The sequence below is a fragment of the Clupea harengus genome, chromosome 22 (assembly GCF_900700415.2).
Source record: "Clupea harengus chromosome 22, Ch_v2.0.2, whole genome shotgun sequence".
Lineage (NCBI taxonomy): Eukaryota > Metazoa > Chordata > Actinopteri > Clupeiformes > Clupeidae > Clupea > Clupea harengus.
Window position 1 is genome coordinate 305,732 of NC_045173.1, and position 26,632 is coordinate 332,363.

Consider the following 26,632-nt stretch of genomic DNA (forward strand, 5'->3'; position numbering starts at 1 on the left):
GTATATTTCGGCCTTCAGTCTTACTAATGGCGAGGTGTGGATAAGCTGTTTGCCTGTTTTAGTTCCATGTCAGTCAGTCTTTGACATTTGTACCAGTGAAGGAGTGTACACCCAAACCTCATTCCCAGCCTTGGTTTAACGGCCATACACAGATAAGACAAATATGGAGAATGAGTTTTTACATTATCCTATATATATAATGTTTTTAGTCTCTTTAATCTCTAGTAAATTGATTAACTTTGACTGGTGCAATTCGTGTTTTTAAATGTGCTATAGCAGTAAATGACTCGACTTGATCAGCATCAATGGACCCCCTGTAAGTCTTCTTGATCCAGGAGAGCACTTTACAACAGGGTTGAGAAGCCATCACTGCCACGGATGCAAGGAGGCAAACCAAACCAAACCTTGACCTTGGATGACTGTGGTGTACACCTTGACCTTGGCAAGGGTCTCATCCACCGCATCTCTTATGTGTGAGGAAGGTTGCCCCGGTCGAAGCCTGTGAAGGTGATCCTGAGGAACGGTGCCTTAGGTGCCCAAGGCAGGCTGGCAGTGAATGGAGAGTTGGCACAGAGACGAGACGGCCATGGCAGGCTGGCAGTGAATGGAGAGTTGGCACAGAGACGAAACGGCAGCCAGGGTTCAGTCAAAGGTACCTCTTGTGGGAGAGTGGTGTCTTTGCCGTGTGGGGGGTTAACAGAATACATGTAACAGTGTAGGTATGTATTTAGAACCCAAAATATGAGTAGGCCTAACTGTTCAGGTACAGCTACGGTTTTAATTTGTGCTAATCAGAACACATTGACCACCCTGAGGGCAGGGGCGTAACTATAGGAGGTGCAGCAGGTGCGGCTGCACCTGGGCCCGTGGGGTGTCGGGGCCCGTAGCCGGGCCCAAAAACATACATACGTTTCTCGAAGGGCCCCACCAGCATTCCTTTATATCCTCGCCTCTCAGATATACTTGTGCTCAATGACAAACTGTATTATACAGCTGATTTTGTCTAATGCTATATATCCTATTGAAAAGGCAAACTTATCTCCGTCATGGTTTTTATAATTTTTTTGGGGTAAATAATTGCAATTTATAACAATCCTACGCTTATCCTACATACCTACATAAACTATCAAAAAACTTAAATGAAATGAATAAGTTCTTACTTTCTTTGGTATTTTTGTGATTAGCAATGATGATTGCTGGGTAATATGTATGTTGTTGTCCAATGTCAAGTCTCTATTTGATCATGTGATACAATACGTTATAGTCGAAGGTCACGACAACCTAGTTCATTGAGCAAAGCACAACTGTACTCGTAACAATGCCTTTTAAGCATAAGAGTGGAAGTAGAAAAAGGCAAGAGAGGCCCGTCATAATATCTTGCACCTGGGCCCGTCGTAACTATGTTACGCCACTGCCTGAGGGATTACTTTTGAAATCGCAATGTGTAGGCTAGTCGCTCTGAAATTCAAATATTCGCACAAGCCAGCGTTTCTCAAACCGACGGCAGTCCGCCATGGAATACAGAACTGGTAAAACAATTGGATTGTACATACCTCAAATTAAGTATTGTTAGTAGTACTATTTTCCATTGCAGAATGTTCAATATGGATTTCTGAAATGTAATATAGATTTCTGAAATGTAACATAGATATCTTTCTCTCCTAGTCTAGTCTATCTTCGGTATGGGACGCTGCTGTAGTCTCTCCACCCGATCTACCTGTAGAAACCCTCAGACCACATGCACCCATCACCACCGTACTGCCGTACACTTACTCTACCCCATACCCTATGCTAGCATTTATATGCAATATATATTATTGCCACCACCGACATGTTTTTCTGTTCCTACTCTCCTTACCCCTGTAACAGTAACCCTATGAGCACAGTGTTTACCCACTAAGCTGTTTTTTTTATGTATCATATACCACCTGATGTCTGTATATATATTATGTACATCTACCAAATGCCTGCTGTTTACAACACTTGTTGTTTCCCTCCCCCATCCCCCCCTTGTTATCTCCTCTCGGCCGACCTCAAGCAGATGCCTTATGTGCCGTGGTTCTGCTTAAGGTTCCTTCCTGACTAACAAGGAGTTTTTCCTTGCCCCTGCTGCCATTGTGCTTGCACTAAGGGGGTCCAGGCTCTGGGCTCTGTAAAGCGCCTTGAGACAATTTTATTGTTCTGGCACTATATAAATTGAATTGAATTGAATTGAATTAAGCCCAGTACACATGAATGACAAAAGTGACGTAATTTGTCCTAGGAACATTTGTCCCAGCGGTGCGGGGGGTAATCTCTACGGGTCTGGCCCCAGGTTAGCTGGTATCTGGTGCCTCTCTTGCAGGAATGTGTTTCCTGAAAACGCTGTCCTTAAATGATCCACAGGCTGTCATTTCGAACGCTCTCTTTATGGTTACCGCGGTGATTGCTTAATGCTTTTAGGGAACAGGTTTGTTGCTTCCTTAACACCTGTGATATGAGAGCTGCCACTCATAGTTGGTGTCATCTTAACTATCCGTTTTATCAAAAACTCTGTGGTGGCCTGGTGCTTATCTTGTGGACATGGGTCCTGGTGCTTATCTTGTGGACATGGGTCCTGATTTCTGAGGTTGACGGATCAAGTCCCCTGAGAACGAATGCAGTGTCTGGAGCTGTGCTTTGATGTGCGCACACCAAGTATATGTGGCTATGTAAACTGACACTTCATTATGACCTGATAAGTCAGGATATATGTCTGAAAGCTGTTTAATTACAAATAAAAATGCTTTAGGAATATTTCTAAATATTACAGCTTTCTGCTTTGGACTGGACTTTTTTGTACCACTTCTCCCTACATGTTGTGTTCATTGTCCCTGCATGTACCGTTCTAAACTCCATCACATATCTCTATGGTCTCATTCTAGACTTCCATGACACAACTCCATGGTCTCTTGTCCAGGGTTGTCATGGGGACATGAACCATGAGCCTTCAGCAGTTCTGCCTCTGGACGACCGGCTCCCCCTATAGATGCAGTCTTAAGCTCTTTTGCCACGCAGAGGAGGAGCCTGAGCACTGAAATGTGTGCTAAGTAGAGTAGATCAGAGACCCTGGTCCTGTTGTAAGGCTCACATGACGATATATGAAGTAGGATGTGTGTGTGTGTGTGTGTTAGAGGATGGATACCCGACCCGAGCCTGTCGGGACCCGACGGGTCGGGCCGGTTTCGGACAAATATTTAGAAATTATATTATTAAACTGTCATCTGGAGAGTTTAAAACGATACTAAACGAAGGGAAATCTACTGTATGGAGATATTTCTGCTTAGTAGTCGATGCAGATTCTAATTAGGCTGTTGGATATGTCCAATGTAAGAAGTGTGAATTAAATATGATTGATGCAATCCTCTTTCTCCACAACAACATGGATTAAACCTCTATGGTTGGACTATGTAGATAGTTTTATAACGAACGTCGGCGTGCAAGAAAAAAAAAAGATCTTCAATGGTAAGACTTGTCTCTTGTGCCTCTTTTGGTGTAGCATATAATGTCAGTTTTATTAAGGCATAGCGTGTGTAATGTGTAGGCTATTTCATTCCGTTTGTTAACCTTTCCTGCTGTCTGTCTCTGACCGTAGTTGGAGATTGCAGGGGAGACTTAGTAAAATGCTCCAGGGCCGAAGTATTACATGTTTTTAACTTTGGGGTTAATTCCCTTTCCTTTCCGTCTGCTGCTGGTTAGTAAATAGTATTCTTTCTGAGGATTTATTCTTCACACACTGGTTGACACTGTTACAACACATACATTTTTGGCTCCTGTCGGTACATCCAAACAATTTATAAGCATCACCGTTCTCTCTCTCTCTCTTAAAGGGGCTGCACCATTTTACAACACGTTCTTGCCATGTGAATCATTTAATTTAAATATGCTTATTGGCCTTCTTGTGCACGCTTGTGTGTTTAACAGCGCTTGTTTGTGTGAACGAGCATTTATCTGTTGATGCCGAAGTTTAATAAAGCCAGGCTATTCATAAAAAACGCACGGAAATGTGGCATTAGTATGAACAGTTGAGAAATTGATTCCGTCGGGCTCGGTTCGGGTTCAGGAAAAAAATATTTTAATGGCTTTAGGACTCTGTCGGACGCGGGTCGGGCTCGGACAGAAAAATTCGGCCCGATCCATGCTCTAGTGTGTGTGTGTGTGTGATCTAAAACCCTCCCCCGACCTCAGCCTATGAGGTCTGCTACTGGGATGATCACAGTTAGGTGTTAAAAAGGAATAATCTGTTCACTCTCCATTGCTCATGACACCATAATAGTCTACAAATAGGTGAAGAGCCTTGGCAGACCTCCCAGGATTTTGCGATGTTGCAAGAATATAATATAAGAAATAGCCCATGCTCATTCACACTATATCACACAGTTAAGATGTATGTTTTCAGTGCAATTATAAATATCTATGCAGGCTTATGGTAGTTTCACCCTCCAAACGTATAGAACATACCGTGGAGTCAAATTTACATCGTATCAAACACTTATATTTGATTCACATTCGGTACTTTTCAAAAGCAACAACTCATTTTTTTTTTATCATAGGCTGAAATCCACATGCAAAAAGAGAAACAATCATCATCATTTCATCCTTACATAGTTAATGGACTACGTTATTCAGTCATTATCAGACAACTAATGCTTAATCTCTGTGGTGATATCTATGTTGTATTATCTATTTCTCTCTGTTACTTTTTTCTTGAAGAAACCTAAACAACTCAGGAGGGTTCACAGTAAAAGTAATCAAAATGGCATGAAACAACCATTTAAGTGTTCGTCTTAAAAGAGTCCATCAAATATACCAAGAAAATCTTCTGATTCTGTGCAGTCATCTTCACCCAGGAGGCTGAAATTTTAAAGTAAAACTGTTTTAAAGTCAGTGGTTTTTGTTTCCTTGATTCCCCAAGAAATGTTAAACTGTAAATATTTGAGTTTCTTAAAAAGCATTTACCTGAGGTCCATGCTACCTTTTTCAGTCATCTTCTTTGTAAAGAAATTATCTGGTCCAGAGCAGATATTGTTTGCCAGATTCTGTCAGAAAAGTCATATTTTATTGATGGTCTACTACTAATATTAGGTTGACATGTGTTCTTCATTATATGGTACATTTCACACAGAATAACATACTCTCTTTCTCAGTGGCAGCTGGTGCTTTTAAACTAAAAATAAGCTGAGCATACACTAAAATGAAGCCTAGCTAGTTTGAGTTAGCTCGCTACCACTGCATTCTCATCATGTCAACTACGCAGCCAGCTAGTCACTAAACACTACCCCACCTAACAGTTAACCTGCAAAACAAATGTAGCTTATATTACCAAATTCAGAACTCTGCATTAAAAATGTTATCAAAGGTTTTTTAAGCTGCACAGTAAATGATGAGAAAACACACACAATTGACTATCACATGCATATCACGTACGTATTACGGTTAACTAAACTGTCTTACTACCTCTAGACACTTTTGAACGGCTATTCTGAAGCAGCGGAGGCAATCATTTAATGTAGAACAGAAACACTGACCACTCCCTACCAAACTGTTCAGTCTAGAAAAGACCACTACAGTAGTCCAGTCTACTGGTAATAAAATCATGAATGAGCTTCTTAGCATCTTATTGAGTTAAAAACAGGTGCACTCTGTCAGTATCTCTTAGGTGGAGGAAAGCTGTTTTAGTCACCCCACGTATGTGGGAATTGAAGCTTAGGAAGTAATAGGAAGTCTTCGTTCAACTTTAGAACCTTTTTGCTCATGCATTGAGTGACTGTGGCCAATCAGGGAGTCAGGGAGCACAAAGCAATAGTGTCATTCGGCTCGAATATATAATTGTGTATGATCAGCATAGCTATGAAAGTTAACATGATGTTCTATATTTGTGTGACGAACAACGAAAAGTGGACACCAGGACTGCCAAATGGGGAAAAGGAGGGGATTGGAGATTGTTGGCCGGTGCAACTTCCAGAAGTTCCAAAATGCATTGTTGTGGTTGCTGTGAGACCAGACATGGTTTTGTATTCTGAGTGTGAGCGCATTGTTTATTTTATTGAGTTAACAATTCCCTTTGAAGATGCGATTGAGGAAGCGTTTGATAGGAAGAAGCTAAAGTATGTGGAACTGCTAGCAGAAAACCTGTGGAGAAACCTGTGTTTAGCTTTGTAGATAAACACTGTTGGATGTGAGCAAGTGTAAGCCACTGTTGGATTTCGGTTTTCGGGGATGGTCACTCAAAGGAGCTTTAAAGGAGTTGTCTGAGTTTGAGGTTGAGGCGTTGTACCGTGGGCAAGCTGACAAACAGTGTGGAGGGAGGGCCCCATGGTGGAGATGTTCTGGGGCTTTCTCTCAGGCAATCTGCCCCAGTGGTGTGAGTTCCACCCCCGGATGAGATGGTGACTGTGCTGGTGTTTCGGGAGCGTTTAGGCAGGAGGCTTCAGTGTTTCGGGAGCGTTTAGGCGGGAGGCTTCAGTGTTTCGGGAGCGTTTAGGCGGGAGGCTTCAGTGTTTCGGGAGCGTTTAGGCGGGAGGCTTCAGTGTTTTGGGAGCGTTTAGGCGGGAGGCTTCAGTGTTTTTGGGAGCGTTTAGGCGGGAGGCTTCAGTGTTTTGGGGTGCTACATGGAGTCTAAACATATTTCATCCAGTGAAGGTTTTCAATCCGGCTCATTTTTATCCAGTATAAATCTTGCATTTATCTTTGAGTGTATATATGCCACATGTTTGCCAATATGTTTTCTACTGACTGATGTACGGTATATACAACAGAAGTGAGTACACCCCTATCACTTATGTCAAAAATTGATAATTGCATTATTTCTAAGTGCACAAGTATTTCCTTGAAGCCCTCAAAGTAGAAACTGCAAAAAAAAGTCTATTTGTATATCTGAATCATGCCTCCACATGGAGAAGAATTGCCAGAGGAATTAAAAAATATGATTGAGGCTTCACAAAGATGGAGAAGGATCCAGAAAGATCAGTGTCCAACTAAGAAAGTCAACTTTCAGTTGCAGTAGTAATCAGGAGGTATGGCTAAAACCATAGTACCACTAATCCCAACCGCAGTGGCCGTCCTCCTCCAATGACGCCTCAGACAGTGCGCTACTTACTAGCTACTACCAACTAACTGAACAAACAGACAGGTACAGTAAGTGCAATGCTGTGCAATACTATCTATCTATCTATCTATCTATCTATCTATCTATCTATCTAGGTAGGAGTTAGGACATGGGGCAGCATGAGTGCAAAGGGACATGACATGTATTTATATATGGCACCATGAAAGCCTGTGTACCAAAACACTGGCTGACAAGAGGCTTGGCAGAAGAGGAATATTCCAACATGATAATGATCCAAGCACACTGCCAAAATCACGTAAGGGTGAAAACTATGACCTGGCCAAGGTCTGGATGCTGTCTGATTTGAATCCAATTGAACACCTTTGGGGTATTTAAAGAGAAAGGTAGAGCAACACAACCTCTCCAGCAATATCAGACAAAAATGGTCTCCGAAGAATGGCAGAACATCTCTCATATGTTGGACATATGAAGAATTGAAAAAATAAGATTTGAATCTCAGTAATAAAAGTTGTATTGACTAAGAGCAAATACCCTGCTGTTCAACTTACAGTAATTGCATTACCTCTAAGATAATAAAATGTTGAATCGTTTGACATTTAAGTGACGTTGCATAGGGATGTTCCTACTAATACTGTATACATGTATGAATCCACCCGCTTGCTTCTGATTCTCTCTTCTCCTCCTCCCTTCCCTTCAGCCCTGTTCTTTTTCTCTCTGCCCGCAGTCTGGAGCTTAATTTGCATGCGAGCGGTAAACGTGAGGTAAGCGGTAAACGTGAGGTAAGCGGTAAACGTGGGGTAAGCGGTGTTAGATTTCATCGAAATCGATAGTTATCATAGATATTTACAAATGGTCAACCTACGGAGACATCAAAGCTGTCTCTTAATCCCTGGGTGTCTTAAAGCCAGACCCATTAGGTCTGGTTCCTGCCATTTGTCTGAAACCAGCCAGAGCCATCAAGCTTGCCTCCTGACCTTTTGTATGAAGCCAGCTAGTTGATTGCTGAGCCATGTGTGGGACAGACATATTTATTAAATTAGGGTGAGAGTCCTAACCAGATTAATTAGCAGTCATCCCTTCAGTTCTGATACCTACCCCCAGACATACCTTTCCCCTCCCATATCTAATGTTATTGTTTACATGTTAATTGTATTGTATAAGAGACGTGAGCCTCTGCAATTACTTTGAAAGATTCCTCTCGTGTACCGTGGTATGCGAGTTGGATTGTTCAGTTTGCGCTGGAATAAAACCTATTTCTTGCTGAACACTTTCCCGAGTTCCTGACTATCTGCAAAACCTAACCTTGGACCAAAGACGAAACGACGAGCTTCTTCAGCGGTAAGCCTGAGGTAAGAGGTAAGCGTGAGGTAAGCGTGAGGTAAGAGGTAAGCGTGAGGTAAGCGGTAAACGTGAGGTAAGCGTGAGGTAAGCGTGAGGTAAGCGTGAGGTAAGCGGTAAGCGTGAGGTAAGCGTGAGGTAAGAGGTAAGCGTGAGGTAAGCGGTAAACGTGAGGTAAGCGTGAGGTAAGCGTGAGGTAAACGTGAGGTAAGCGGTAAGCGTGAGGTAAGCGGTAGGTAAGCGTGAGGTAAACGTGAGGTAAGCGTGAGGTAAGCGGTAGGTAAACGTGAGGTAAGCGGTAGGTAAGCGGTAGGTAAACGTGAGGTAAGCGGTAGGTAAGCGGTAGGTAAGCGTGAGGTAAGCGGTAAACGTGGGGTAAGCGGTCCTCAGCAAACATCACATAGCTGACACCTTTAACTGCAGTTTTGATGTCTGGGCTATATGTCACAGACATGACAGAAATATGAATATTTTAGCAACTGCATGTTATGAATGGGGAAAGTGGAGGCTACATGTATAGTAACTCAATGTAGGCTATAATTACTTTATGTTGATAAGCTAACAGAACATTAGGTGAAGGGCAGTAGTTTTCCATTGCATTCTCTCTCTCTTTCGCCCCCGTTCTGAACCAGGGTAATAAAAGTCACGTGACTGATGTCTGGCTCCAGTTGGTCAACTTTCTGGTCAACTTTCTGGATGATACCATACTGATTGTGTATTGACAGCCATTATCAAAGGCAAGATAGGGCTGGCAGTAGCAGCGCTGCAGCAGAAACGTCTGCAGTATGAATACACACACGCAACACAGCTGCAGCAGCTACGCAATGCGGCAGTCATGCACACGCAACGCAGAAAGTGCATCAGGCCTAAGTGCTATAAGGGGTCCACTCTGTGTCACTCTGTTCATCAGGTCTAAGTGCTATAAGGGGTTCACTCTGTGCATCAGGTCTAAGTGCTATAAGGGGTCCACTCTGTGTCACTCTGTGCATCAGGTCTAAGTGCTATAAGGGGTTCACTCTGTGTCACTCTGTTCATCAGGTCTAAGTGCTATAAGGGGTTCACTCTGTGGACACCTTGAGATAATTGCTATTGGTGCTATATCCAATAAATAAAATTGAATTGACCTAAATTCTACACAATGCCAGAGCCAGGAAGCAGGCGAGTAGGATATAGTGGGGGACCCACCATACCCTGCTCTCTACCTCTTCAGAAAACCTCCATCAGAGTGCCAGTTCTACCGCATCATAAGAAATCAGCTATTCTTCATACAAATTTAGAAACCAAAAAAAGTTACTCACCGATGGCCATGTTTTGAATGTAGCAGCACTAGGGATGGAACAGAAATAAATGCACACATTCATCTTTGGGCACACAGTTGAGCACACTGCTGTACAGCATGTGGAATCATACATTTGACATTTCATATAACTTGGCTTACCATGGGGGAGCATTGGAGTCTCCTTGGGGCATTTCTTTTGCAGGACACACTGATGTTTGAGGACCTAGAAAACAAACCATGCTTACTATAGTTTTCCATTTTCACATTCATTCTTATTTTGATAATATGTTTGTATTCAATCTGAATTTCTGTAAATTTTTAGTTAATTTCACCAGTGGTTTCATTAGTTTCAGTTTAGTTTTTATTTCTATTTTGTTTTTGTTTATTATAGTTTCAGATTTAGTTTGAGTCATTTTAGTTGAGGACAAAACTTAATCAAGGATTAGTGCAGTGTGTAATCTTATCATTGAAGATAACAACATTTCAAGACTTAATTTACCGAAACATATGTAATACATTTGTTTCAGACTGAAAGCCTGTTAAAGATGCAGTCCCGTGATTTGGTTTTGGGGAGGGTTGTTGATATTTATGCTCAACAGTCAATCAAATCAAATCGCCTTCAGTGCTCCTCCTTTACACTTTATTACCTGCACTGTACATCTCCACAAGCGTGTCACCTCTGTATTGGACTCCTAGTTTATTATTAGTTTATTACTCATGAAAAGGCTTTAGCTTACATACATGGTTATTGGTCACCAAATGTACATTTACAAACAAAAGGCATTACATTCTGCTCCCCAAGCAGACTGGTATTTTTATAACTCCATGGTACTAATCACAAGGTGAACGCTAACAATTCCCATAGGAGAAAAACACCTCCAAAACAAGATAGACGCACCTCGATGCTTCACTGTATGAATTACAAGATAGACGCACCTCGATGCTTGACTGTATGAATTACAAGAGACGCACCTCGATGCTTGACTGTATGAATTACAAGATAGACGCACCTCTATGCTTGACTGTATGAATTACAAGATAGACGCACCTCTATGCTTGACTGTATGAATTACAAGATAGACGCACCTCTATGCTTGACTGTATGAATTACAAGATAGACGCACCTCTATGCTTGACTGTATGAATTACAAGATAGACGCACCTCTATGCTTGACTGTATGAATTACAAGATAGACGCACCTCGATGCTTCACTGTATGAATTACAAGATAACTAGTGAAATGACCACTATGCGTCTTCAAGAGGCATGAGGTGTATGAAGACTTACTGCTGTACAATAAGTGGTCCACACGGAAATTACTCCAGTCCTCCACTCCCAAGGCAAAATTTACAGAAAGAGGGTCTGAGGAATGGTGACTTCTGTTGTCAATAGATTTGGAAATGGCACTTTCAGAAGGATTGCTTGTCTCCCAAAGGCTGCTCAAAGCACTGTGGTCTTCTTGTTGTGTACAATCTGAAACATCTAAAAAAAAACACAACAATTCGAGAAATAGGTATTGGCATATATACACTGTAACTACACATAACTCATCACAACAAAACACATTACATTCCCAATATTAATAAAACTGGGCTACAGACAGCGCATGTTGTACTGTGAAGGAGTGCCTTTACGGATCCCGGGTACACCATGTGACGTGTGTTGCGACGGTCGCCAGCCAGTTGGGCACTGCTGTGTATCCTGCCACCCTTGCTATCCTAACTCAAATCTGCATGCACCACGTCAGCCAACCATAACTAAACATAACTCATCCAAACTAAACAAATACAATTCCCATACACCTGGTCAGGCAGCCTCTCTCCCTCTCCTTCTATATCAGTGGTCACCAAACTTTTTGGGCCAAAGATCACAACCTCTGCCTTGGTGACAGGCAAGATCTACCTGTTGAGGCGTTGAGAGAAAAAGGCTGTCCGGACTCCAGACTGTACTTACAACTTAACTTTTTATTTAGCCTAATTTAATGAAATTAAACACTTTGGTCCAGCTTTCAAATTGATGTGACCAAGAACACACTAAATCACTTAATTTCAGTGCAACATAAAAAGGAAAATATTTGTTAACCGCACACAATATGAACAAGAAAAAATACATTTGCAATGAGCAGGCTGGATATGAACTGCTTTATTTATCAACACTGACAATCTTTGTTTTCAGATCATTTGACAGTTGTTTTGAGGCCCCCATGTTGCCACTCTTCAGAGGAGAATCAAGGAGAAGCACATCTTGCAATTGGCTACCTTAGATAGTTTTTCTAATGATTGAATGCACCTTTCTATGGAATTGAAGGCTTAACAAGCTAATCAGACTAATTATGTGTTGCAATTATTCAGTATTGAGTACTTACAGGTATTCAAATCATGAAAATGATTAGTGCCTAAATATTTGCACAGCCTATTTTTCACATTTGATTTCATTTCACACAATTAAATACTGCTACACTAAATATCTTTGTCTGGAAAACACCCCAGTACTCAAGTGTTAACTAGAAAATGAATAATATACCACTGTGATCTTTGTTATCATGCAGCCTCAGAGGGGTGCCAAAACTTTTAATACGACAGTATGCGTGCATATTAATATTTCGAAAACCAACGCGGTAATTGGAATGAAGTGGGAGTGGCCGATAACTAACATAAGCGCAAACGTACTCATGTAACGTGTCACCTTTAAGATTAATATTAATATTTAGAAACACGTTGCAGTGTTAAACGAGTCGTAGAAGTTAAAATAGACAAATATCTGTCTGGAAAAACGTTCGTTTGGGTAAGCTAATACATAAAGTTAATCTATAAATAGACTTAGGATATCGTTTTTTTTTAACAAACTGGCCGATAACCAACATAACAACGACATCCAAGAGAGCTCGAGCGAGTTGAGCCTAGTTGCGAGCTGTCAGAATGTTGGAAATCTCTCTACATTGGGCAGACATTCTGCATCTTTACACAATCCGACTGAACATGTTGAACTCTTCCGACAGTACCCGACAATGACCAACCAACACCAACTGCTGGCGCACGCTGACCCAACTGTTGGTGTTTGTTGGCGTTTGTTGGAGAATGTTGCCGTTTGTCGGGGCAGTGTGCAAGCTGCTTTAGAAGGGGCATTTAGTGGGAAGGGCTACATTTGTGAGAAAGTCGTTGGTGATTACGTTCACAATAACTCTACGGACATCCTCGGATTTAAATAGCTGGCGTTCATGAATCAGGCGGAGATCTTTTCTGACGTTGGTCTTCCGAAGTCCGTAAGAAAACATTTCAGAAGACACTTCAGAAAATGTTAAAATTATATCTTTTTTTTTTTGTATTTAAAAAATATATAATTTTGGAGATCGACAGGGAAGGTCTTAATTAATAATTAAATCACAATTAGTTTGAATTACAGATAAGCAGAGTTCAAAATCAATCTAAGCAAAATATTAGAATTAGAACTAGAATATATTAGATTTAAAATATATAAATGAGGAATTCAAACACAGGTCCACACAGGCCTCGCATTTACACACACAGTGAAACTACCATAAGATTTTTTTTTACAATGCATTTTAAAAGCCACAAATTCCAAGAAATCACACATACCTTGGTGGAGTTCAAGATGAGAGAGATTTTTTGCTGAAAGGAAACCCTCTGAATAGTCAACAGTCTGGGATCTAATTTCAGGACATCCATATTTCTGGTCAAATCTTGGAAATAAACAATCAATTGCAAATTGATTAATTGGCTAAAACCCTACACTTCAGTATTAAGTCCCATTTACGACTAGCTGCCATTTCTAGGCATATGGTTAGCTGTACTAATTAAAAAAATTCAACAGTGGAAATCTACGACCTTTACTTTATATCAGTGCGTGACCAATCACAACCATAGCCACCAGGAGGTCATTTTACCTTGCGGCAGCAAGCAAAGGGAACTGTTGTTCTCTCTCCGTTTCAGTCCTGTGGTGCATTCTCATCTTAGACCAGTGGGTCAACAAAACAGACAGTGAGCAAATAAAAAAAAAAAACGTTAATTAATAAATGTTCACTCCCATGTCAGAAGAACTAAATTTGTTTAAACTTCATGTCATCAATTAGTTCAAATGGTATCTAATAGCACTGATATCATATGAAATTCCCAGGAAAAGCAAGTAAAGCAAAATGTTCACTGTACTACAATTTACCAAAAGCACAAAAGCACTTGATAACGGTCTGTTTACCTTTCATATAGACCTCCTTTCTACATCTCACAGTTCTAGTTATGAGACCTAACGATAGTAGTGAAACATGTTTTTGTCATTGTTTGAATTATTATTATTACAGAGAAATGTGTAAAAATATATACATTGTTGAAGATGGATGTGGTGAGATTTAGTGTCCCCCAATAAACAACACCATTCATGCTATTCTGTCCATTTGAACCATTCTGTGTCACTACAGCATTCTGTGGACGATCCCCAGAATTGTCATGTGGCTATGACACCATTCGATCCATTTGGACCATTTGGTTGCTACGACATTGTGTGAATATTCGTTCAATCAACATGAAAATTGGTATGCGGGTTCATGACATCACGAGAAAGGAGTATACAAAACCTTGAAGGACACGGTGACAGCAAAAGGTGTCACTACAAGAGGGACATTTAAGTTGAATTATTATCATATACCTCACTTAATCTTTCTGCCTTTTGAGATGCCTACTTTTTAACTATACCGTTTCTGACATTGTGATGAAATGAGTGAGATATACACCATCAGTTACTGTATGTAGGCTAAGGGCATGTAGGCCACACACTCTCCGCTTTCTTTTAGATGGGGAATTTCGGATCTCAATACGTCCACAATGCGTCTTAAAGTGCGTTCACAGCTGGACTGAGAGCTGTCCAATTGTGATCGGAGCACCTAAGACACATGTTAATACCAGGTGTGCACAGGGGTCCATATCCGAGAGGTAACACTTGTGAACGCCCATACATTAAACAAGGAGAATGGCAATACAATGCCGGCTGTTTGTTTCAGACAACTTGTGAAGGGGCTCTTGAGGCAAACTGACCCTACTCCACCTCACAGGCAACTCAGCACCTTCTCTGTTCCTGTGCTTCTCGCTGGAAGACATTTCTGCCCTGCAAAGTCTTTTCCTCTCAGAAATGCGGTCCAGATTGATGGTAATTAGTTTTATACTATAATTGAAGATTCAGTCTTAGGTTTGATCAGTCAGGATTCAGGTTTATTCTTGAAGAATGGCGGCCGACCACTGTGAGACAGAGACTGAGGATCCATCCTCCCTCACAGAACTTCACCTCAGTATATCTGATTATCCCTTGAGGGACAGTCTGTTAAATACACTGACATTAAGGGGTGTTACCGTCTATTCAAATAGGCCATGGAGACAAGGCCCTTTGGTGGGGGAAGGGGGTGACCACTTGTCACACCTCCTTACCCAGGACAATCTCTCTCTAACCAGAAATAACTACATTCTAACTTTAGTTCCAAAATAAAAGTAACAATTATAACTGGGTATAATATCATTGAATTATTGACTATGGCATATTCTTATGACCTATGCCGGTCCCTTCAAGATGATGCTCAGAGAAGGGTGAAGGAGGCACTGTGCCCCACTCACTGCTTTTAGCTAGATCACACACAGCTTGTGTACAAAAACTGTTTCACAGGCCTTCATAGATTAAAACATCTAAATTCAAAAAATCTTATCAGAAGGGGGAGCCTGGAAAATAATATTATCAAATGGGGATCCCTCTCTGGTTTCATTTGTGGCAGTTTAGTCTTGATACACAAGAGTTTGAGAACTGCCGTGCTAAATAATATTTGAACATGCCAATTACAGTGCTGTTTTTTTTCACCTTGAACTAAAAATAAAACTGACATAAAACAAATAGTGAAAGCTGGTTTACACAATGAAACAAATGGCACTAACACAATAGACAGGGTCTAGAGGAGTTTACCTTTGATATTAACAGATGAAGCGCTAACGTTAGCCGTGCAGCTGTTGCTTGGTTGAGATTCATTAACGTTATCGTCACTCTACGGAGCATCAATACGTGACATTCCTGCAAAGTTATTGCATGCTGTGTGGACTAATGTCTCTGCATAATGGTACTATTTCCCCCCTTTCACGAAAGAAGACGTTTTGCAAGCATTGCAAGTGGCCCTGTGGTCATCTTTTCGCGTGAAATATAACCACCTACCTAGACGCCATGTTGGTTGCAGTCTAAAAACCAGGCTGCGTGCGTGTGATGCCATTGCGCGTGCACAAACGGCACTAGCATCGATAGCGGAATCGTTAAGGACTTTGGCTAACGGAATCGATTCACTGGGAACCGGTTCTCAACAAAAAACGGTTCTCGATTCCCATCCCTAGATACATACAATTAAAAATGTCCATTGTTAATAGTTCTTTCTATCGGTTTAATCAGTTCCAATCAGTTTGTACGTTGTAACTTGTACATATGTTTTGGTTCTATTTTTCATTTTGACAAATTTAACTGATCTATTGATCTACTGACCTACAAATATAGAGGTTTCATTGTATACAAAACATGATATGATATTTATTGTTCATTCACAAATGTAGAAGTTTTGTTGTTTATCTTCACAAATCTATACAGGACTTTGAACTGATTTTGTCGGGTTTGTATCTTATACGTCTGGACTACGTGACCAAAAGTTGATTTCATGCGTATTGTCCAGTTTTACTTTAAAGGTCTGTTTGACCTGTAGGAGACAACAATATATTTAAATTCAATATTCTGCACCAAAGTCACATCACATCAGTTCTGCCATCAGTGAATGCATCAGCTTTGCTACCAGTCCGTCAGTATAATGTCATAGTACTGGAAATACTGCAATGGGATTGATTGTACATACCGTAATTTCCGGACTATTGAGCGCACCTGAATATAAGCCGCACCCACTGAATTTTTTAGAAATAATTATTTTGAACATAAATAAGCCGCACATGTCTATAAGCCGCAGGTGCCTACCGGTACATTGAAACAATTTAACTTTACACAGGCTAAAATTAATATGAAAAGTAATACAATAGTGATGCATATTATTAGTTTTGCCAGTTACGATAAGTGCACTGTTGCTTTAAGAGAGCACAGTTGCAAGAGTCAATCAGAAATAAGGTAGTTCTTCCTGTTCAGGTAGAACGTTAGATTGAAGACAGCGAGATAGAAGAAAGACGCTAGTTTGAAACCAGTGAGCTAAAGTTGTTGTAAACTTTTATTTTATTTTCTAAAGTGTTTTGAGTATTATTATTTATTTTTGGGCTTTTTAGCCTTTATTTTGGATAGGACAGTGAAGTGTTTTGGACAGGAAGTGAGGAGGAGTGAAGAGGTAGGGAGAGGATCGGGAAACGACAGCAGGCCGGAATCGAACCTGTGTCCCCATTGTAGCCCGTAAATGGCTCGTGCCACAGTGCCCCTGATTGTACATATTTTAAATATGTACTATATTATTAGTTTTATGAGTGTTATTTGTAAGGATTCATTTGTATCTAAAAATAGTACTCTATAACTGCTCTTTGAAATACGCAATGGTTTTGTGTGCACTAAAGAAAGCCAGGGATACTTCATTATTTGACAGTAGCTATCAAAAATACAAGAAAAAAGAGTTTGACCATTTCCAGAAGAATATTTTCAATTCAGAATCTAGTATAGTCATATTTGTTGGCAGCGAGGGGGTTCAGTATTTTAGAAGTCTGTAGCAGTTAGAGAGTTAATGTAACTCTTTAAAATACTGCTCCATTCATATTCCTAACACTATTCCTACATTTGATACAGAGACACAGGAGAGTCCACTCATAGAGGTTTTAGCTGGTCATCAGCTGTTGTTTTTGAGTGATTGTGATTTGTGTTTCGGTGTTCCTTGTACCTGGTTGTACCTTTTTTAATTTAGTTTGTTGAATAATAACAATCAAAGGCCTACTTTTGTAGCCTACTTTCATAAAATTGTTTTAAATATAATAAACAGAATTCTTTTATAAATAAATGTACCCCCTTCCCTTCAGGTCCCCTGCGTATTTAAAGCCTTGGTTTCCTTCACTTCTTGAACATAAGTCATAGCAAAATGATTGAGAAGGTTTGCCTCAACTTTTAATAGATATCAATGTTCAAAGATTTTACCCAGTGATTACAAAAGACCAGTTATAATGTTATAGCAGACAATTATAAGATGCAGGTGGCCCGGTAACTATTGGAAGTTTTACGGGATTACAAAAAATGCTCTGAATCACCATACCTTTAAACGTTTCACAGGAGTTTCCATGAGTGTCTCATTTCTGTTTTCAAGTTCTCTGAGGTAGGATGAAAAGTGAAATCCTGATTTTGTTGTCCTTTTTAGGACACCCACTTTGCCTAAATGAGAAGAAGAGTTAAATGAATACACTCATGCAAATTCAAATGTAATGGAGCGGCACATTCACTGAACTCACAGCAGTCGTGGCCGCACTGCTCCTTGTTCTTACAGAAGTGGTTGCATCGTCGCTTTTCTGTTTTCAGCTTTGAGGAATCTGTATCAGAGGACCAACAAAATATAAAAGGTAGATCATGGAAATGTGGTTGATTTGAGTTTTGACTTGAAGGTTAGTTTATAATATCAACACTCATAGCAAACTTATAGCTCAACTAGTTTTGACAATCACCACCACCAAAGCATTGCTTTACATCATAAAGTCACATGCAAGGGATATTCCCACGGGTGGTGTCCGGCCGTAGCCACGAGGCCAAGTGGCGCAGGCAACAACACCCGTGGGAATATCCCTTACCTACCCCACTCGCACGAGTACTATATTGCTTTTATAAAACAATTTTATAGTCAACCAATTAACATTTAAACACGAAGTTATTGATTAAAAACATTTTTATTTCGCCATTGTTTCTCCGCAACAAAAAAATGGTTCCATTGTCAACGTCTTTTGGAATTATAAGAACTTTGAATTAACGGTTATCGCTTAATTGTATCAACGTGCTATAAAATGTTTCATCGCGGAGTGATTTATTATTAGCTGTGAAAAGTCCGAGTTGGGATGTCCTGGGGTATTCCAACTCATGGAACGTCTCTCGTCCAATCAGAAACAGCTAAATAATTCGATAGAACCCAATTGTTTTATAAAGCATAATATGCTAACGTACTGTAGCTTGCTAACCTTTTTAACAAGTTGGAACAGTCAAAGGCTATCTAGCAAGCTACTATTGAATATATCAATAAACAACCAGTATCTCAATAAGCTAAGTTAAAGATCTGACATTTAGGCCATTAGGGGTCTGTAACATTATATTTAAGGGCCAGATGCACATTACGATGCGACGCATCAGTGTCCACGCAGTGCTCCACTGCTTGTCAAGGCGCTGTTTTAGTATCTCTTTAGTATCTCTATAATATATAGCATCATGTCACGCACAATTTGTAGACACCTTGAAGAATATGTCAGATTGCCAGTTTAAGATATTTTTTCATTCAGGAAAAAACTGCAAATGTTACCCGGATTTTGGAAGAAAATTCGAGACGCCTCACAAAGCAAATAGCTAATTCCGCTGTTTATGGAGCCATAAAACTGAAGCTAACAATGGCAAGTTGACAACAACTACCTTAGCCCGTCAGAAAGTAATGTTATTCATTGATAATCCTCTCACTCCTTGCTGTTGTATTAACGTTTCGTCACTTTATCCAGCGTCAATCAGTTGATCACCTTAGCTGACAGCTCAGTTTTACATCCTGTGCCATACAAATACATGTACTTTAGGCATATTGCAACAGTTTTGCTGGAGGCACTCTACCGATGAACAGTTTGGAAAAGTTATTGCGGTGTTTTGTTTTTTTTACTCAGTAACGGATGTGATTTCCAATGTAGCAAAGTACAATACTTCAGTCAAAATCTAATAAAAGTAAAATTACAGATTAAAAAAACTACTGAAATAATAACAAAGTACACAAATAAACTACTCAATTACAGTAACGTGAGTAAATGTAATTCATTACTTTACACCTCTGCTTGTATCTAATTAAATAGAAACAAGCAATTCAGTATTTTATAGCCCTGATATCATATCATTGTTATGAAGGTAATTAATTGATTTCTGGATAATTACTGGTAATTTATTGTATCTTACCATTTTATTATTACATTTAAAAACTCATTACTAAATCTCATCATTACAACTATTAACTACAAGATATTACAATGAGAGGTGGTTTAAAATGTCTGCAACACAGACATAAGAGATTCTCTAAAATATGTGTGTAAAAAAGAAAAGAAAAGAAAAACATGGGGTAACAGTCCTTGAATACCTAGAATGACTGAGAAAAGTATTCAAGGATCATAGTGAACTTCTAGAACAAGCCCCATGGGCTGATGATGGAACTGCCCACAGCGGTATAGATTAAAAGGTTCAAAGATGACGAGACTTGTGGGGAAATGGGGCTAGCTGAAGAAGGAAACCAAATTGTAAACATACATTTTTAAAATGTTTTTGCATTACTGGCTACTCCAAACAGCACAACGCTTACATTAATGGTGGCAAGAAAATCAAGGATCTTTTTGTTTTATTTTTGTTTTATGTGACTCTGGCGCCTGCAGAGCAGTAATCAGAGAACAAGATATGCCCAGTACAGTGAGGTTGTCAGAAGAAAGAGACATCTAAAAGCAGTCATACACATAACCCAATACTACTTTTGAAGATTCTGAAACAGGGCAGATATTTAAAATACAGATTATTGTTTCAAAATATTAGGAAGAGATGTGATGGGAGGGTTGGGCATTAGAGTTGTTCCAACAATATATGGGTTTAAGAATAAATCAAACAATGGTGTGTCAAAGAAGTGGTGTCCCAAAATAGATTTAGAGAGAGATTTAAGCCCGTCACACTTACTACATTAACCTAGACTGATGCATTGGACTAAGACAGGATGGGTGGGGGCTGAGTGCTGGCTCAAAATACTATATTTTCACAAGCCATGAGCTCAAACTTAGCTACAGTTTGAGTTGAACATCTTGTGCTTTTTCTACAGATAAGGAAACCTGTAAACAACATACCCTGGTGTTGTTAAGATTTTTTGCAGAAACAAGACCACAAAGTAAGCAGCTGTGGTCCACTAAAGTAAAACTATCTTAAAAAACACCTCAGCCACAGACAAAGAAATAAATTATGACTAACTTCTGTAGATAATGGATTCCTAACTACGCGTTAGAAACACAAAAGATGCAGAGTTTACTTTTTTCTCAGCCCGTGTCAGCTGGAGATATTATCAAAAGGCCTGAAGAGAGAAAGCAGGCTGTTAAAACAACTGTTGGTCAGTTCTGCAGTAAGACCAGTGGCATACTATTCCACACAGCTAGATCCAGTAGCCCAAGCAATGTCTGAATGTTTACAAGTAGTAGTGGCTGCAGCTTCTATTGTACTACACAGCCCACTTACACTGAAAGTTCCACATGCAGTATCTGTTTTGTTGCTATAACATAAACATTCTTACATGTCACCAGCCAGACAATTATCTTGCATGACTGTTTTGCTCTCGCAGCCTCATATCAGTATTGAGCGCTGCGTGACATTTAACCCAGCTACACTTTTACCTGCGGCAGAGGATGGTAATCCACATGATTATGTAGCAAAGACAGATAAAACAGGCAGCCAGAGCTGACCTACGAGATATGCTTTTTCCAGAAGTTGATTTAACTATGTTTGTTGATGGTTCAAGCAAAAAGAACCTTGATGGCAGTAACGCAACTGCTTACGCTGTCGTCACAGCAAATAAACCTTGAAAGCACAGCCACTACTTCCACACTATTCCGCACAGGCAGCGGTACTAATTGCACTGATTTCACTGCGCACACACACAAAGACCCGGTTTCATTGGGAAACCGCAAAGCAGACAAGGCCACTAACCAGGCCGCACTGCAACAACCATCTGACACGTACACAACTGAAGAATTAAATCTCACAATATCAAAAGATATGCTGCAGTATTGAGCCATGGGAAAAACATGCCTCAAAAATGGGGATAGTAAGCATATATTTTGTACTCAACCATTCACCACAAAGGCAGATCAATTAAGTTGAACACCTAGGGGGCGCCACTGTTAAAGGTAGGGATAGCTTGTGCAGTTAGAGCATGATGTTATCTCTCAGGAAGGACTCAGGAAGTTCATGATGTCAAAGATGGGATTTTTATTATCCACTAATAAGGCCCATAAGGCGGTAAAATAACATAAATAATTATACAAAAGAAAACGCTTATCAATACAAAAATAAATGGATATGATAGTCAAAAAAACAATTAGTCACATAAGCCATAGAAAATACAAAGGGGACCACTGGTCATGGTAAATTGTGAGAGCTATAAGACGTTACGTCTACACAATAGCAGCCCTCCCGAAATACTAAAGCTTAAATAATGCCTCTACACGCCCCTACAATTGGCCATACAGGGGGTGTCTTAGGCAGGAAACACACATTAGGCTTAAACAGCCACAGACGACATTCCAAAAAGCTGGAAAAAAACAGGGTAGCATTACCCACACAACTTGCTATTTGAAGGCATAGCCAACACCTAATTAAACAGCCTAAAAATTATTAAAACAAAAGCTGGTTCCCTTCCGGGTAACCCGGAAGTTAAACCGGTTTTTAAATCGCCTCTTAGGCGCATGACATTCTTTAAACAAACAAACAAAAGACGCGACACTGAACAACGGTAAGACAAACGATACGCAATAAGAAATTGATGTGACCTTTTAAACTAAATAGACGGAACATTTAACACAATACATGGTATGGTGTGGTTATTTAAACGATGAGTACAAATGTATTTAAACTGTAGAGGTGTAATGGTTGTAGAAAGCAATTGCAAAGGGAATCACGGAAGTTTGGATGATGAATGATCGGGTTACCCAACATAAAAACGGTATATGGACCAGATATCAGACAACACATAAAGGAAAACATTTGCACCTGTTTACATGTCCGTAAATGGAGGTAGTGTATTACTGCCGTGACGGTACAGCCACACAAAGGGTTGTCCTCCACAGTGGTCAAAATAAAGATAATCCACAAATCTCATTAAATATATCAGTCTCATAAAATATATTAAACTATCAATTTGGAACTCTGATTAATAATTAAATGAATAACTACAACCAAAGTTACCTTATTAATAGCAAGGTTGAAGGTCATTGGAGTTCTGTGTTGTGAAAAAGGACGAGCCTATGTGCAGCGCGAAGTTCGAGTGCTCCCTTCGCGTGTGTGGCTATGTGAAGGCCAATGTATATGTAATCGTGTGTGATTACGATGCCGTGTTAGAAGAGGGAAATGGTTAGTGATGCATGCAAGACCCTATGTGTCTGAGAGGCAATCCTTACGATAACCCTTAGATGGTGTGACGAAGCCAACTACCAAATAACCATGAAAATATATATCAACAGTTATGTTCGATGAACAAAACAGATCAAATACATGAACAATGGCAAAAGTAAACAGTCCTATGCTTAGCCAGGTTGTGAATAGCTAGGATAGCTAAATGCCCAGTTATGTCAGAGTTACCAGTCCTTTGGATAAGGAGTCGTGTTGGCAAATCCGATGTTGATGATGCAGAGAAAAGAAGAAGATGTCCGTAGAAAGTCGTAGCTGAGATGTCGCCTTGGTTAAACTGCAGTTTAGGTCGGAGGATTCGATTGCTCGTTCGTTTGCAGTTTGTCTTCTGTTGTCGTGCTTTGTTCCCGTTGCAGATAGCTAGCAGGTCTCTTGTTAGCTGCTTGCGCTAAACTTACTTAATCTCAGTTAGCAGTTCGTTGGCTAATCTTAGGCGCTTGTTGGCTATAAGACAAAAGTGAGAGCGTTGTCTGTTCTCTTTCGTGCGAGAGAACAAAGAGAGTAGGTCTACACCCTTGGAGGTGGACGAACGAGAGAGGTGCTCCAGGTGATGCCGGAGGTGAGAGATTTGTATGCCGGACGTCGCCGAACGAACGCAACATCTGTAGATACGTGGCTTTTGTTCAAACTCAAGGGGCGTGGTTAAAGTGCCATCTAGTTGCAGTTTTACGATAGGGCTGGCTTTACGTAGGTTTCCTGATTAAACCATACGCAATTCTCTGTTTAAAGTCAAACACAATAGATGAATTCCAGGTGTACCTACAACCTCGACTCTAAAAACCAAAGACCATGTCCAAACTCTTGCTGTTCTAATAGACTCAGAACTCACTTTCACCAAACAGCCTGCTATCGTCCTAAAATATAGCCAGAATCAAGGGTTTGGTGTCCCAATAAGACAACAAGAAGCTCATTCATGCTTTTATTTTTAATAGAGTGGACCATTGCAATGGTCTCTTAACTGGTCTTCCCAAAAAGACAGCTGCAGCTCATTCAAAATACTGTTGCTAGAGTTGTATCCAGGAGCAAGACAACAGTAGCCTGACGATGCCATACTCATAATTCTAGTCAGAATATGAGTCTGATATCGCTCCATTGGGCTGTGATTATGGGGCGTGTTTCAACCGAACCAGGAGAAAAAATGCCTCTTCGCTCAATTGGTTACCTACAACCAATCAGAACAAAGTAGTATGTGACCAGGGCCAGCTGATAAATTTAACTTTTACCGGATCCCGTAGGAAGGAAGGCAAAAACATCTTTTCGATTGACAAATGCCTTGATCGCGTTTCTTTGTTCCTCTTTCAAAATGAATGCACTGTCAATGTCTAAATGGACTCGAATCTATACATTTCAGCTCTCCAGTGGCAGCCATGTTTGTTGTAAACGAATTCAAACCAAGCGTCTTTTTGTGACGTGGTTGGTTACGTTACTGTTGATCATCTGTCCATCATCGTATAAAGCCCGCCTTGACAATTTGATTGGTACGGCAATGTCTGTCCGCAGATAATTTCTCCTCAATGGAATAATGCCAGACCGAACTTCCCAACCAAAAAATGTGTGGGCGGGGCTAAGTTCGGTCTGGTATCCAGGCTAAGACAACAGAGCACAATACTCCAGTTCTACAATCTTTACGTGTGTGTGTGTGTGTGTGTGTGTGTGTGTGTGTGTGTGTGCTGCTAGAGTTGTATCCAGGAGCAAGACAACAGAGCACATTACTCCAGTTCTAAAATCTTTACATGTGTGTGTGTGTGTGTGTGTGTGTGCGTGTGTGCGTGTGTGTGTGTGTGTGTACATGCTGCTAGAGTTGTATCCAGGAGCAAGAGCACAGAGCACATTACTCCAGTTCTAAAATCTTTACACTGGCTTCCAGTTAGTTACAGAATAGATTTGAAAGTGCTGCTACTAGTCTATAAATCACTGAATGGCTTCGGCCCAGAATGCATCTCTGATATGTTTAAAGAACCCAAACCAAACATGGTTAGCTGTTTTTCTGCATACAACTGGAACAAAATGTAGCAATTTCTAAATCCAGGGAAAAACATTTATCTTTGCATGTGACTATTAGGGCCAATGATTTACCGTTTCAAAAAAATGCATTTTCCGTTTCACATTTCGTGAATTCCATTTTTTTTCCGTTTCAGCTCATTTTGTTCACCCTGAGGTAGATTGATAGCCTAAAATGAGTGAATAATATGTGCCCTTCTTAGATTGTTGTTTGCCAGCCATCAACAGAACAGAAGACTAAACATTTTTTTTAAAAATGCGATTAGGAAGACTAGCGCGTGAATGTGACTGAATGTGGCTTTAGCGGAGGGTCAACCGTTAAAAAGGGGGGCATGGCCGGAGCAGAGTTCAGCGCAGACGTGACATTTTCTCAGTGGTTTTGTTCTTTAATTAATGTTTGTTCATCGTTGTTGTGTTTATTTGAAAGAAATATAGCCTTGCAGCCCAAAATATAGGGGAATTTGGGCGATTTGTATGCACATAATGATGTTTCCGTTTCAAAGTTGCAATTCCGTTTCAAAGGGTTCATTCCGCGAATTCCGTCTGTTTTCCGTTATCGCGGAAAATCATTGGCCCTAGACTATGAGCACTAAAACTTTCTTTAAATTTCTTTTAATTACTACTTTATGTACTTTATGCTACTTCCTTTAAATGATATTCTAAAACACCTATATCCAAAATCAGCGCCTCTGCGGAATTTCTAATTTATCACCAAAGCTTAAGACAACCCGGCCATGCCGGGGGACCTGAATGTGTTATCATGCAAACATTACACAGCACAAATATTTTCAGAACACCAGTAAGATAAAATATGAGTTTTACCTTTATGTAAAGCATCTGTGCAGTTGAAATGTGTTGTGTGAGTTGTGACCTGTGCTCTATGCTCTTGACTGAAGCCTCGTGTCCCTAAGGCTGAACTGTCCGTAGTCATGCTCTCTGGGCCACAATGTTCAACTCCAAATGGTTTTGCAGAGAAAATTGCACTGAATTCCTGGTGAATATCTAGTCCCACTTCAAAAAAAAATCACAGCACACGCCATACATAATATGTTATTTACAGTAAGGCAATTGATACGACAATAAACAAAAATATACAATGCAACAAGAAAGCATTTGCAAGCAAATACAACAATCTCTGATACAGCACACAGACCTGCCAGTATTAACTATAAACTCTCCCTAAGCACTCCCACCACTGACAATTCTGAATATATTGAATAATAGTGAACTCAACATGTTATCAGTACTTACCAACAGTGATTAGATTACTAAGAATTACATCAAACTGTACAGGTTACTTGAGCATTCCGGGTATTTTTTGGTTCACGCCACTTTTTTGGGGAAAACAAACTAGAAGTTTATCATTTATTATTTATTTATTTCAAAGGATTGGTAGCAGTTACACTGTAAACTTAAAGCAACATTACCTAGCAATTTGCACATTTTTGAAGTAGTTTTGTTATCATCTTCAAATGAATTTTGATGATAAATGGTCATGTTAAGGACAGATTAAACACCTGTCGTTCCCACTAGCCGATGAGGCAATGCAC

The 26,632-nt window shown here is 40.1% G+C and overlaps 1 protein-coding gene across 1 annotated transcript in view; it reads right to left on the reverse strand.

Annotated features, from left to right (window-relative positions):
- Nucleotides 1-14,557: 14,557 nt before the first annotated feature.
- The window catches only part of hfm1 (helicase for meiosis 1), a 43,812-nt gene continuing 31,737 nt past the window's right edge, over nt 14,558-26,632 (reverse strand). Inside the window, exons 26-28 of the mRNA XM_042703084.1 lie at nt 25,905-26,093; nt 18,152-18,229; nt 14,558-14,598 (exon numbers count right to left, since the gene is read on the reverse strand). Of these exons, the coding sequence (XP_042559018.1) occupies nt 14,558-14,598; nt 18,152-18,229; nt 25,905-26,093 (308 nt within the window). The remainder of the gene's footprint in view (nt 14,599-18,151; nt 18,230-25,904; nt 26,094-26,632) is intronic.